Raw genomic sequence first — 14,704 nt, forward strand, 5'->3', positions numbered from 1 at the left:
AAATAATACATCAGTCCGACGATTCCTACAGTCTGACATTGAGCAGTCGACAGTCGAACTATATCAGAACCAACACCAAACGAATGGAAATCAGCAGGAAAAATGAGTCCGAAGATCAAATGAAATCTGGACGGACTTCAATGATTTTCCAGGCAGCTTTCAGACGACCCCGAAGATGTGACGGCGGGAAGAACAAGAGCCAACACCATCAGAGCATATGTAACTCAAGTGAAAGAAACGGGCAGACCACATCGAGTTCGGAAGTCGACACGTCAACGAACTGTTTTTCCAATAGGTGCTACTGATGCACAACCAGATCCTCACTACATGGGAAGGATGGATCAAGTTAATCCATACTGCGAGACGCTATATTCCGCGGCTAAATTTGATTTTCAAATGGTATAGGTTAATGCGTTTAGGAATCCGATCTGTTAGGCAACGTTGACTGTAATCAGTTGGATGTGTCGCATGTGGGGACGTGGAAGATTTTTTCTTATCGCTAGATTTAGAAAAAATGGAGGATTAAAAGAACGAAATTGTATCTGAAAAGTAGAGATTTGACAATTGTGTTTTTCCGGAACTTTCTGCTCACAGCTAGGAAACTACTAACAAGTTAAGAAAAATATAACGATCCTTATGTTGGAGAGAATTCTGAGACCTCGATAGTCTCAACGGTTTGGGAAGCGCCGCAGGCGCTGTAACAACCAGAAGGGTGGTGTAGAAAAGGAGGTTTAGTCGCCGTTAGGCGACGTGAACCGACTGGTTCATTATATTCCTGTTTTCCCAGAATACACTCCTTGTGCGTTTTCATGGCTCTGTCTAGGCCCTGTGTTGCCAGTACTGTCTATTTATTGTGGGATGTCTCGACTCATACACACAGAATTCTAATTTATTGATTCGCAGACTCCACTTCCTAGATTCCTTTCTCATCTGAGTTTTCAGAACACTTTTCTGGCACAATGAAATTATTCAACCTCCCGTATCTTGCCTACTCTCGAATCATCACTTCAATGAATCCGATCGAAGTGCTATCTCTATCATTTTGTTCGAAAAAGTCAAGAGACAAAATCAAACAGATACGTTTTCATGTTGATTATGCGGGAATTACTACAAAAGTTAGCAAATGTAAAGCTCCATTGTTTCAATTACGGAATTTGGTGGGCGGTCGACATTTATCTATTCCATTCGAAACTGCTCCACGTTGGGCAAGGTGTGATGGGAGACGATTTACAGAAACTATAGACGGAGTCGAACACTATTTCAGGTACTGTTTAATAGTCTCAAAAGACAAAAATAAGTTAAATTATTCAGATGCGTTGATGTCCACTCAGGAAGTATTCTATACAGTGATATCCCACACAGTGGGTTCCAAATAACCTATTACATTTTGGATTTAATACGAACAAGTTTGCAATATCTTCAGTTGGATTTGAATGTGATCGATGATTTGGAAGGATTCATAACTGAACCATGCATGAAATCAGTCTCCGGATTAAAAATTCTTTCTGAAACTGTTACTTCTGAAAAACTGTCAGTTTTCTTCAATAATATAGAAAATCCCGTTGAAGATGTATATATTCACTCAAAAGTTGAAGGAGAAGTGTCTACAAATCTGAACTTCTTTCGATCTGATAGATTAATATTTTACGAGACTAGTTGGATTACAAGAGAACATTTATCTGGATTCAATGGAAAAATGTTGTATGTATTCAATCCTACTTTTGATATTGAACTTGTTATTGACTTTATAAGACATTGGAGAAACGGGAATAATACGAAATTCATAGCACTGAAAATGAGTAGAGTGCCTCAAAAACTGATGAATAGAGATCGTTTTATTTCCGAGTTCGATGCGAAACCATGGGATCCGAAGAGAAGAGAAAGATGTTATATTTATGAGAAAGAGTGAGTTAACTTCATTTTGAACAGGCAACAATAGTCGTTTTATTGCAGAATTACTGATAAACATGACGTTGTTACCGACTTATCGGAAGGATTCGATTTCGAGAGACATGATGGATTACTTTCAACAATCTTAATCAGTCCACCGGCAGTATTAAAATTTTTCGTATGGCATAAACGATTCACTGTTTGAGAATAGAACTATTCAAAATCTGCATGTTATTTAATAATTTTTCAATATTGACTTCATCTAATTCTGTTGTAATAAAGCATGTTGTGTTAAGGTTGTTATGTTTTCTGTATTTCCGCTTATAATTGAGTTCCTATTTATAAGAAATCTGTCAATTTTCCAATTGAAATTAACAGCATGCAAAAAAGTTTAGTGAACCATGTCTGAAATCAATTTCCAAATTTCACATCGGTTCTGAATCTGTGTTCTCTGAGAACTTGTCTGTCTTTTTCAATAATATGGGAAACAGCTCAAAAATATACTCTAAAGTTGAAGTCGAGTGTTCTGACATTAAAGGGCGGTGATCAGTGTCGGAGGTAGTATGCTAGAATAATAAGAGAGAGAGCATCCAATACTTTATTACATAATTTTTCACTAGAGTTCAGCAGTTGGCGACGACTTCGATGCGGGTGGAGTGGTTGCTCGTTTCCGATTCTTGAGAACCTGGAAGAAAACCATAAAAGTTACTATTTCAACATTGCAATAAGTTATTTAATTGTACCTCATAAAATTATGTATTCTTCCAATTACCATCTTTTCCGTACCTAAAACATCTGCATCCCACACCAACACCCTCTTAACGACTATTGATTTGTCGACACAGTAGACACAGTATTTGTCTTCTGTCTCTTACGTTTATTTTCTGCATTTTCTTTGAATCCAGATGCCAATATAAATGTTTTTTCCAGAAAACGAAAATGAAACTACTAAGATTTCCATATCTAGTCCAACATGCAATTATGTCAACTATGGATTACCAGGATCTATTTTTGTTGTCTTTCTGCTCAAAACGAATGAAAAACTTGGTGATTTCAAGTGAAAAATATCGATTTAAAGAAGTCCAAATTGTTAAGTATAAACTTATTGGTGGAATCATCAGCATACAAAGTTTGGGAGATGAAACTTTAGATAACAAGGTTATCTATCCAATTTTTAAAATCATGATAGAAATATTTCGATTCAATGCAAAATCGAACATGATAAGTTTCAAGTGAGTTTTGAAATATTTTTCTAAAACATGGATCAATAACCAAGGGGTCTTTGGGACTCAATGGGTATGGTTCTCAAAGTTAAATTCCTTAGAATTAGTGAAAATATGACATTTTCCAATTACCGATTGATGTCTCGAAATTCCATCGATTTTGAAAATTAGCTAGTTTTAGGATCGTAGGTGAGACTGTGGCACACTCACAAAAATGACCGATTTCAACTGAAAACTGCATTTTTTTTTGACCCGTACTGTATATTGATGTTTAATGCAAAACGTTGATTCAAAGCATAATCTCAATTTCTTAATAAATTACAGAGTCTTCTAGATACAGTCAACAGGTTACCAACTTTGGCTGTTTTCAGTGGAAAATGGTCAACTTTGACAGTGTATTTCGGTATCATGTGATTGTCCGATAAACTAAATTTTGAATGGGTTATTATCGAAATGAAAAAGTTCCGACATTTTTTACCGACGCGTGTTTGCGGACTCAATGCAAAATTTAATAATTTAGCATTGAGTCCGCAAACACGCGTCAGTAAAAAATGTCGGTTTCCACTTGTCTGACCTTCGAATCCTTTCAAAACTGGAAAATATCAAGAGAAGCGATTTGTGTCTTCGCGGAGAAATATGTGCTGATCAGTTGGATGAGTACTTTTCAGCATCTCCAAAACAAAAATACATTCAATGTAATGTTACTCTGAAAGGAGAACTCAAAGAAGACTCGGGGTTTTATACAACAGATTTGATTGACCTTCGTGATCACTCCTCAATGTCTGTTGGAATCTTGAAACATTTCATTGGCAGAAAAGCAATTTTGAGAACTGAAAGACTGGAAAACTGTGATATTATTCAATTCATTCAGAGATGGAAATCAGGAATAGCGCATCAAAATCTGGAAATTTTAATTGTTCGTTTGGACCGTTTTTATTCTTCTTTCGATCCAAATGAAGTCAAAAAGTCGATTCGTTTCGAAAATCTGAGCAGGAATCCACCGATATTTCCGGTCGATAGAACGTAAGTTCTCCCAAAAATATGTATATCTTCATCGAAAATTTCAGCTATATTTTCGATTCAAGATGCTGGAAGAAACCATCGTTTTCAAGCCGGACATATGTAGTTCGAGAGACTGATCAACACGTTGCATCAGTGATGATCGAGAAGCAGAAATTCGTATTTGCAGTCTGGAATATGACAGAGGAACACTTCTTGCGAATGGACAATTGAAACAAATTTGAAAAAGTTTTAAATGAAAACCGATTGAAGATCATTATGTACATGAAATAAAAGCTATAAATAAACTAAAATTGTTTCAAAATTAGACTAGCATTCGTCGCTCCAAATCCAAATGAATTACAGATCGAAATCCTCGGTTGACCATTAGGCTCCTCCCACTTCTGATTTTCTCGGAGAAGATTCAATCCGACGTCTTCTTCACTCTCCTCCAGATTCCGATTTCCTGGTTTCATACTATCATTCATTGCACAAATCGTTGCAATTGCTTCAACGGATCCAGCTGCTCCGAGTAGATGTCCAATGTGTCCTTTGATACTGCTAACCGACATATTTAGATTTGGAAATACTTTACGAACTGCTTCCGCTTCAACACTATCGCCATTAGGGGTAGATGTAGCATGAGCATTTACATATCTGAAATTATTTTCTGAATGAAACAAGTCAGAATAAAACAAGCTAACCCAATTTGAATCGGATCCAAATTAGCATTTCCAATCGCTCTTCTCATCGAAAGAACAGCTCCAATGGCTGATGGATCAGGAGTAGAAATATGATAACAATCAGAAGATATTCCATATCCCAAGACCTCCGCGAGAATCTTTGCTCCACGAGCTTCCGCATCTTCCAACCGCTCCATAAACACTATTCCTACACCTTCACTCATCACGAATCCAGCTCTTTTCTTATCAAATGGTCGACTGATTGTCGGATCTTCTCCTCTTGCCAACGCTCTCATTCTATCGAAACCAGCCAGTGAAATCGGGTTGAGAGCACACTCGACAGCTCCTGCCAGTGCTCGTCGACAATGTCCGTATTGAATCGATTGGAAGGCGTTGCCGATACAATGAAGACCTGTTGCACATGCAGTTGATGTCGCTTCGACTCCTCCTCTCATTTTGTATCTGAAATTTCGAAAATTGAATTGGTTGACTTGAAAGGAGGGAATTGTTACTTCTAGTTTTCTCTCGTTTTTATTTGGAATCTCATTTTTGAGAGGAATTGGGAGGGGAAACGAGAAAATTCGGCATTTTTAATTAAATCTTACAAAACACAAGGAAATTTTTCGATTTTCGTTTTGAAAGCATGGTGCTTCCCATTCGTAACGTTACAATTATGGACAATGAAGCAATTTTTTTCACAAAACTACAATTTTCCGTCAGAATCACTAACTTCATTGCCACATAACCAGCCGGAAGATTGTTGAGAATGCGCGGGACGAAATACGGTGAAACCCTCCTCGACTGTCCTTCTCTCACTTTCTGCGCAGTCTCTCCGATGTGTTCGAGATCTGACATACACGTTCCGATGTTCACAATAGTCTCTTCGTGATCGATATTTTCAGCGTTTGCTTGTGACATTGCCTGAAATAAGATACTCGTTGAGTTGTTCTCATTCAGAGTACCCAGATGACGGAGACCGTACAAATCGCGAAGAACGCTTTTTTTAAAAATTTCAGTGTCCGAAATGAAAATAAACAGTGATTTGAAGGTGTATCGTGTAATTATTCTCACTTTTTATGGCGTTTTAACCTGTTTTTGATGACAAATCTGAATTCCACTCGACATACCGTCGTCGCGAAGCGAATTTTCATAAAATCAGCCCAAAAACAGGAAAACAAACAATTAATAAGCTAAATAACAATACTAAACAGACAATTATTGACGTTTATTTCTTTTCAAATACTGAAATTTGCGAAAAAGCGTTCTATCCGATCCGTTTCATCCCGAGTGATAATTCATCCCGATTTGTACGGTCTCAGATGACGTTACCTCTTCGGAAGCGACCAGTGCAAACATACTCGCCCTACTCATTTCTCTCTGTTGTCCAGCTGACCACCTATCTTCTACTCTCTCCCCCGGCACTGCACCAACTACGAATTTCAGCACTTCATCGTATTTTAACCCACTCCTTCCCTCATTCAAACCGTTTCTCAACGCGTTTACTGTAACTCCGAAAGGGGAAATCGCTCCCATTCCGGTGATTACAACGCGATGCATCTGAATTTAATGCTTGTTGGATAGAAGAAAAGTCAATTCTAATGAAATAATATTAATGAAATTTCATATCGATTGAATCTAAAAAGCTGTAAAACTTTGATGAAAACATTTATTTCAGGAAAAAACTAGAAGAAAATGAAGAGAAAAACGGGAAAAGTGAAAACTCACAACATGCGAACAACTTGAACAAGAAAAAAGTACAATATAGCAATATAAATCTATTTCAACTTCGCCTTAACTTTCTCGGCGAGATCCATGAAGGATTTCGCGAGAGTCGAATCCGGATTCGTCTCGAAGAAGTCTTCTCCATTATCCAAAGCTTTCGCGAGAGCCGGCTCCAGTGGGAGTTGAGCCAATAGTTCAAGATTCGAATCTTGACACATCTTCTCAGCTCCACCAGTGGATGTTGGGAATAGGAGAGTGGTGTGCGCACAGTTGGGACAGACGAAACGAGCCATATTCTCGACGACGCCAAGAATTGGAACTTTGGTTTTGATGCAGAAGCTCACCTGAAATCATAGTAATGAAATTTCACTCGAAAGATTCACAAATCTACCTCTTTTCTGACATCAAGAAGTGAAACTTCTTGTGGAGTACTAACGATCAGAGCGCCATCCAATGTGCCGGCTTGAAGAAGGAATTGAACCAGTGAGATGTGTTCATCAGACGTTCCTGGCGGTGTGTCAATCAATAAGTAATCAACTTCTCCCCAATCGACATCCTTCAAAAACTGCTTGATCATTCCGTTTTTGCGAGCTCCACGCCAAATAACTGCATCATTTTTGTCACCGAGAAGGAATGCGATGCTCATCAGAGTCAAATTGGGTTGAATTCCAACTGGAGTCCATCCGTCGGCACTGTTGTGAACTTCTTCGTCTTCAACGCCCATCATTCTCGGTTGAGACGGTCCGCAAATGTCGACATCGAGAATTGCAACTTGTTTCGACGGATCTGAAGCGAGAGCACGAGCCAGGTTGGACGTGAGCGTACTCTTTCCAACGCCTCCTTTTCCACTCAGAATCAGAATCTAGAAAATGATATTTTTATGGGAAACTAATCGCAAAGAACGAACTTTATGCTTGATTCTACTGAATCTGTCCTGAATCTTCGGTACATCTGCATCTGGTGGGGGCCCTTGACCGGTGGCACACGCTCCCTATAAAAAGAAAACTAGATAGGATATTGGGAAGATAAAAGGAAAATAATTATAAAAGTACTCACCTGATTGGGACATCCAGCACATCCGGAAGCTTTTCCTGCTCCAGCGCTTCCAGTTCCAGGGCAACCAGCGTTAGCATCCTCGGGAACGTCTGACATTTTTGCTGAAACAGATTCCAATAAAATAAATCGATAAAAAGGTGAAGAAATAGAAGAAGAACACTCGCAAAAGTAAACGTTCTTGAAGATTCTTCGATTATCTTGATAGATAACTAAAACTGATAGCAATAGAGATAGTTGAGAGATTATAAAACAGATACGAACTGAAGAGAGGGAAGAGAAAACGAGAAAATGTGATCTTTGATTTATTTTTTCACAGATAAATTTACAACTTGAATGAATGAAAAGATGACAATTACGAAATTCTCAAGTAACAAAAACTACAATACAATATTTACTTTTAGGCTACTTTCATTCATTCGGGGAAATAATTGTGTGAAGGAAAGAATGTAAATTTTTCGCTTTAATCGGTCCAACTCCTGGACATACTGAAATTGCAGTTTCCGTAGCTGTTGAGACTGCTTGAAGTGTTCCAAAATGGAAAAGAAGTCTGAAAATGAGAGTTGTTCGAGAGGATTACACGCCGCGGTGCGGCGGGGCGCTGTTGCATTCTTGCTGCTAAATTTCGCAAAATTATAAAATTTAGCGAAATTTGCAGAAAGTTTCTAGAAAACTGACAGCCTTCAACAATAATAATGGGGGAAAAAGAAGTTTCCAGAATTTCAGAAGCCCAAACTATTGTTTTCCAACTGTCTCGATGAGTCAGACGACTCAAAGTAAGAGATAACATAGACTTGACGATCAACTGATTTCAAGCGAAGCTATCACATTTCACATGTGTTTTGTGTGTCTCACCGATCAGCATCAGTTTTCGTGATACTTCTGGCAGCGGTCAGAAATCCGATGGCCGTCTCGCGATTCCTCCGACGTTCATCACTCATCGAGCTGTCGCCACCATCGTCGATCGCTTTCTTTCTGTAAATCAAATACTGTTGTATCCCATCTCGTCTTTCCCCAATATTCAATTTTCCCTTCAAAACTACTGATCTTCTTCTTCCTTTATTCCTTTCCCCCGCGTCGTCACCGCCCGTGTTTATTGTCACTTTACTCTCCCTTTTCTCGTTTTCTTCCATTTCCCAACACCCATAAAATTATCCCAAAGTGCTTCCTTCGCCCGCAAATTGCTGTTGCTCCCAACACAAATGCTTGTGTTGAAAATGAAAAGGGACGGCCGAGTGAGACGAACAAAAAAAAAAACAAAAAAAAAGTTGGTGGGGTAAAATATGCAGAGCAGATGTTGTCTCTTCCGTCATTTTCTTCTCTTTTTTCTTCTGCCGACGTGTGTTGAATGCGTCCATTCCAGCAGCAGTTCTCCAAACATTTATCATCTGCTTCTCTCTCTTTTTTGTCCCAGTTCTTCTTGTTCTATTCAGATATTACACTTTCCACGCCACTAGACTCCGCCCCCTATTCTTTTGGAAGAATGAGAATGAAGGCGTTAGAATTTCACTTTGTCTGCTGTCGAAGTCATCATCCGTTTTTTGAACAATAGCTGGCTCGCATGATCGACTCGCCATAATTTTCTAGTTCGGTTTAGAGAAAGGAAAAGAATAAAAAAGAGAAGAAGAAACTCACTTGATCGTGATTTCCTTTTTCTGTGTCGTCTTGAAAAGCTCAATGTACTCAGCCGCCTCCTCGACCTGTCAAATTGAATTTTTCGATTGAGAATAGACATCATGTCATCATGTTCATTCGGATTTTTGACGCTTGAGATTTTTTTTCTTTCTTTTTTATGTGTGACGAGGATAGGAGAGGTCGAAAGGTCAGTGGCTCTCGGGATGATTGGAAAGCTGAGAAAACGCTGATTTCAATTATATATTCAGTTTTTACCTCGAGGTCTGGTATTCGAGAAAAACGAGGTCCAAGTTTGGACCCTTGGCAAGTGATTACCTTACCGACAAAAAATGTCGAGAAATGTTGAAACCTTGGCCACATTTTTCTCGAATACCAAGACTCGAAGGCAATAACTGAATATATATTTGGAATTAGCGTTTTCTCAGCTTTCCAATGATACAGGTCACATCCTACAACTCTACGGTCACTTGGAGGCCTTCTCTGGTAAGAAAAATACAGTTTTCGGTGCGAGATTTCGCTTTCAATATCCCGTTTTTCCATTCTCTCCCAATTTACCGTATAAACGACAACAAGAGTCCACGCCTCACGAAAGCAAATCATATTGAGCTCACGTAGCACGTGTCTCGGTTCTTCCATGTTGCAATAGCCAAGCAGCACCTAAACGACAGCAATTATCTTTTCATTTCTATTGTCTTTTCTCTCTCTCTCTTCCTTTCCTTTTCCCTCCAATACCTTGTTTCTATACCGATTCTCCGCTTTTCCATTGATTCTTGTATACACGTATTCCGGATGTTGTTTGTGGTACTGAAAAGAGGAATTGTCACAAAAGAAGTCGTTGTGTAAGTTCAAAAGTCAACTCGTCTCTGCTAGGTGTGCTGGACATTCACTCCGTTCCCTCCCCCAACAAAATCCGTTTCTCAAATAGAAATTCTGGAAAAAAGAGAAGAGAGACAGCCTGTTTACTGTCTGTTTGTGTTTGGTGCCGCTTTCTTCAGTTTCCACACGATTCCTCATTTTTCTCACTTTCCTTTTCCAGTTTTCTCTCTATGCTATGTATGACTCATCTTCGTACCTTAAAACTCAGATAAACAACTCCGAACGTGGGTCCGCACTCGAAATCAGGTCCGATGTCACCCCACTCGTAACGCACGTTTCGCACGTACTTGAGCACCGGGTTGCCTTCTTGTCGTCGTCGATTTACCACAAGTGCTCCACTTCCTCCTCCTCCGACAACTCCTGAATCTGCCGCAGATGATGATGATGGGAATTGAGTCGTCGTCGTCTCATCCTCGTCATCTTCTCCTCCTGCTGCAACAAGTTCATTAGTGATATTTGTGTGTGAAACAAGGCGAAGAAAATTGTGTGGAAATTGAATATGCGGTTCGCCAAGTTTCAGAGATGAGCGGATGGAACTAGACCGTAGTAGTTTAAGATTATGGAACTTAGATTGTTGCTGTCACTAGAAAAACATTATTTTTTATGAATCTACAGTAGTTAGGCCTCTTCAATTTCTGACTTTTCAGAGATCTTACGAAATGAATCAACCCAGATCAGGTCAAAAGTTAGGATTCTCGAAGATATACACTTTCGCATAGTTATTATTTCACAATCTATTACAGTTAATCGAGTTACGGCTCGGTTTGGAAGAAAGTGTTCAGAATCTGAAAGCTGAATGTTTGCAGGGTACTGTAGCTGACTATATATAATGGCTGAAAGTGAGTATAGATTCATCTATAACGACTGAAAGTTAATTGTGTATGTATCTTCAGAAACTGAAATGTAACATTACAGTAGTCCGATTTGAACTGTAGACCAAGAGTCCTCGTAAATCTACACTAGTTCCTCGTAAATTCACACTAGTTCCTCGTAAATCCACACAGTCTCGGCTCTTCCAATCGATTCTATTGTGAACGCCGCCACGTGGCTTACTTCCTACCATCATCGACTATGATTATTTCCTCCTCCCACTTCATTCGCTGCTATTTTGCATACATATGCATATGATTCTGATCAAAAGCCAAAGAATGACACCACATATGATCCATAGAACATACAAATTCGTCTCGTCCAGCTCTCTGATTCACTAGGATTATACTCTCGATTTCCACACATACTTCAAAAAAGTCTTGACGTAATCTCTATGTGAATTAATCGGTTTGACCAACCGAGAATCTCGAACTCCTTCTTTTTTCAGATTTTTCTTCTTTTTTCTATTCCCTCTGGTTGAAACGAGTGGGAGAGAAAAAAAGGAGAATGATGAAAAAGAAAAAAGAAGAAAAGTGGTCAGAGTCCGTGTCCACTCAACTTAACAAAACCCAACTCCCCCTATCTCTTCTTTCGCAACTCTTCCCGAAATGGTGGTGTGTGTATGGCGTGTGTGTGCCATTGGGCTGGCCACTGGCTCTTCCGTCCTTTTCCATTCCTTTTTCTTCACTTTCACTCACACACACACACAAAACTTTCCCGCATTCATCCGCCATTGTTTGTGGTGCTTGTCACACACAACTTGACGAGCACACCCCACCACCACCCAACCGAACCAAGACGCCGTTTTTCCTATTTTTTGGGTGCTTCTTGCTCTTCTCTTTTCTCCCGCCCCAGAGCTCGTCTGTACCGCAACTTCTCCTCGCTTTTTTTCTTCCACATACGTGTACATCTTCATGTTGTTTCTCACATGACAACTTGTCTTCCCGCGCCACTCCTCCTTTCTTCTTCTTCTTCTTCTTCCTATTCTAAATTCAATCATGTCGCCGCGTCGAGGAGTCGTCGACTTCTTCTCCCGTGTAGTCGTCTCCTCCTATTTTCTATTATTTGATTCGGCTCCTCCTTCTTCTCTTCAGGAGCCACTCCGCCTCCTTCTACTCCTTTTGTCATTTTCCCATTTTCAAATTGACTTTTTTCGTCTTGTTCAGAACAACTGTTCTCCATTTCTCTCTTTCTTCTTTTCAATTCAACAATTCCCTATTTCAAATTGTTTATGGGCCATTTCTTCGTGTCGCTTCCGTCACACTTTGCGAGCGAGAAGAGCCTATTTTATGAGATGTCCAATCATTTCGTTTCCGCCTGCAAACCCCCCTTGTACTCTCAATTGCCACCCATCATTTCTACGATGTTCCTTCCGTTGCGGTTTTCTCATCCGGGGGGGCTCCGGCTCCCGGGGGATCTTGGAGAAAGGGAAAAAATAAAGATGACTGGAGGTGATAAGGTGATGAGTTTGACAGCTTGCCACTCCAATACTCTCCCAGTACGTGAGTTTGAGTATCTGATGCCAAGTCAACTTTCCAAGCTTTTGCCTATTTCAAGTCAGGTGGAATGGAGGAGCAGAAGCAGGTGAAACTCGTGTAATTCTAAAAACCTTTCCACGTCAGATAAGGTATCAAAAGTGCTCGAGTAACTAGGAATGATGGAAAGTGCTGATTATTCCGAACGTCAGCAAATATAACTCGTTTGCGCATAATTCGGAGTCTCGATTAACATAATCTTTCATCTCTTCCCAATGTCGATCCGCATGCGTTCTCTCTTTTTACGTCAAGACAATTCATCCGATCAGCTTCTTTTTTCTTCTTTTCCCATATCTAAGGCTTAGATGAATATGAAAAAGAAGAAGAAGAAGAAGAACATGTGAAAATTCCAGAGTATGACTAATCCTTTAAGCACCTGTAGATCACAAATCCAGGTGGTGTGATGTCACAGAAATTAACCAAAATCTTAAGAAACGTTTGAGAATTTTTTTTCTTTTTGAAAATTCTCGCTTTCCTTTTTTCCAAATTCCAATTCTCTGACTCAGTTGCACTAATTAGAAAGTAGTATATATATATGCACTTCAACCCCAATCCATTCAACTCACGAGCGAGAAAATGAAATATAAGTTCGTGGGAAAATTCTCGACAGAAGAAGAAAAAAAAACGGAAAAAACTCGTCGATCGAGTGACTGGCGGAAATTGGATTAGTGTGCTTTCTCTCACAAGGGATCAACTTTTTTTGATGATGTCGATGATATCCGCGGGGGTCTAGACCATAGACCGTAACTAGGGTCTTTTGGAATCTAGAATCTAGACAAAGCTAGAATTTGTAGATATAATTTTGGATCGTGTGGGAGGAGGGCGAATCAGAAAAACAACGAATGAATTTGTAGCATTCATTTTCTCATTTTCCGGGTACTGTAGTTTCCGTTCCCGTTAGGCTCGATCTCCGATTCAAACTCACCTTTCTTAACGTCCATCATCTCTAGAGAAGGCGTTTTTGATGGCACAGCATAACCGAGGGTGAGAGAAGCTGAAGCAGCTGAAAAAACAATCCATCTGAGCAGATTGTGTGTGTATGCTCAGAGAGAGAGAGTGTGTGTGCGCGAGGAAGCTCTCTGTCATCTCAGGATCATCCTTCGCTTCTTTTTCTCTGATAGCATTGCTATTCTAATAAGCTCTATGGAAAGAAAGAAGAAGAAAAGAAGACGCTACTTTTGTCTCATTTAGAGAAACTAGAAATGAGTTATGAACATCGAGATAGCGGTGCCAAAAAAAGAAAAAAGAAGGAAAATCGTTTTTCATATTTTCTCATTTTCATTCATATCTACTTTTCGGCTTCTTTTTTTTGGAAAGAAAAAGCGGTCCGTTTCTCACTCCGGAATAGTTATTTTTTTTCTTTTCGCAGACATAAAGAAAAAAGAAGAAAAAAGGGGTGGCAAGTCAGGAGAAGGTCCCACCCTTCTTCTTCTCTTCCTGGCGGCCCTTCTCTTCCATAACAACTCTATTTTGTCAGTAACGGAGGCTGAAGACGTCAGGCTTTCTCTTTCTCTTCTATCTGCCTGACTTGCTCAAGCAGAACCAGAGAAGTAGAAGCATCAGAGAAGGGCGGAGCTCTCTCTCTCTCTCACTCTCTTTCTTTCTCTCTTATCGTCTCCTCTGTGTCACTGGCACTGGCCATTCTCTCTAGTGTCACACTGGAAAGTGACTGACTACGTCCAGCGGGGGCAAAAGAGGCCTCCGGGGCTGTCGCCTCTTTCTCTATCTCGAAGCTCATGCTCTGTGCTCCGTTGCTCTCAGTTCGTCTTCTCTCGTCTCCCCATTCTCCTCCAGAGGGGGCTCTGTGTGAGAGCACTGCCACTGCTTCGTAGGCCAACCCGCACTCCGCCCCCAATTTTCCATTCCATTGCGCGCTTTACATCGTTTTCCATTTACTTCACACGGAAAAAGGAGTGTCCCTCCTCAACACCACCATTACCACATTTTTCATTGTGAGACCTCTCTGTAGGTGTAAGTAAATAGGTATTTTCATAATAAATGATCACAGCCCCCTTCCGCCCAAATTGACTTATTTGTGACCACCTAAAAACTTGTGCAGAATATATTTACCATCTCTGTGTTTGCTCCACTCTTTTTTCGAAAATTGTCCACAGTTGCATAGTAAACACACTTTATTATTCCTTTCTCCTTTTTTACTTTTTAGTTTTCCTCTTTTTTCGTCACCTATGGAAACCAAGAAACCACTAGGGTACGGAGG

General features: G+C 39.9%; 4 protein-coding genes across 4 annotated transcripts; 2 read left to right on the forward strand and 2 right to left on the reverse strand.

Moving 5' to 3' along the window:
- Positions 1-959: 959 nt before the first annotated feature.
- Positions 960-4,346, forward strand: GCK72_000653 (uncharacterized protein; the record flags this gene model as incomplete). Its single annotated transcript, XM_053722607.1, has 5 exons — positions 960-1,264; positions 1,312-1,905; positions 1,954-2,053; positions 3,721-4,136; positions 4,181-4,346. 5 exons carry the CDS (start codon positions 960-962, stop codon positions 4,344-4,346), a joined length of 1,581 nt encoding a protein of 526 aa, XP_053591252.1.
- Positions 4,347-4,420: 74 nt separating this feature from the next.
- GCK72_000654 (uncharacterized protein) lies at positions 4,421-6,352 on the reverse strand (the record flags this gene model as incomplete). The annotated part of the gene is made up of 4 exons (XM_003109134.2): positions 4,421-4,769; positions 4,817-5,257; positions 5,526-5,716; positions 6,125-6,352. The coding sequence occupies 4 exons, from the start codon at positions 6,350-6,352 to the stop codon at positions 4,421-4,423; spliced, it is 1,209 nt and encodes a 402-aa protein (XP_003109182.2).
- Positions 6,353-6,570: 218 nt separating this feature from the next.
- GCK72_000655 (uncharacterized protein) lies at positions 6,571-7,669 on the reverse strand (the record flags this gene model as incomplete). The annotated part of the gene is made up of 4 exons (XM_003109255.1): positions 6,571-6,861; positions 6,909-7,379; positions 7,425-7,508; positions 7,574-7,669. 4 exons carry the CDS (start codon positions 7,667-7,669, stop codon positions 6,571-6,573), a joined length of 942 nt encoding a protein of 313 aa, XP_003109303.1.
- On the forward strand, positions 7,151-7,706 carry GCK72_000656 (uncharacterized protein; the record flags this gene model as incomplete). Its single annotated transcript, XM_053722608.1, has 2 exons — positions 7,151-7,325; positions 7,591-7,706. 2 exons carry the CDS (start codon positions 7,151-7,153, stop codon positions 7,704-7,706), a joined length of 291 nt encoding a protein of 96 aa, XP_053591253.1.
- Positions 7,707-14,704: the final 6,998 nt, after the last annotated feature.

The sequence above is a fragment of the Caenorhabditis remanei genome, chromosome I (genome assembly GCF_010183535.1).
Source record: "Caenorhabditis remanei strain PX506 chromosome I, whole genome shotgun sequence".
Lineage (NCBI taxonomy): Eukaryota > Metazoa > Nematoda > Chromadorea > Rhabditida > Rhabditidae > Caenorhabditis > Caenorhabditis remanei.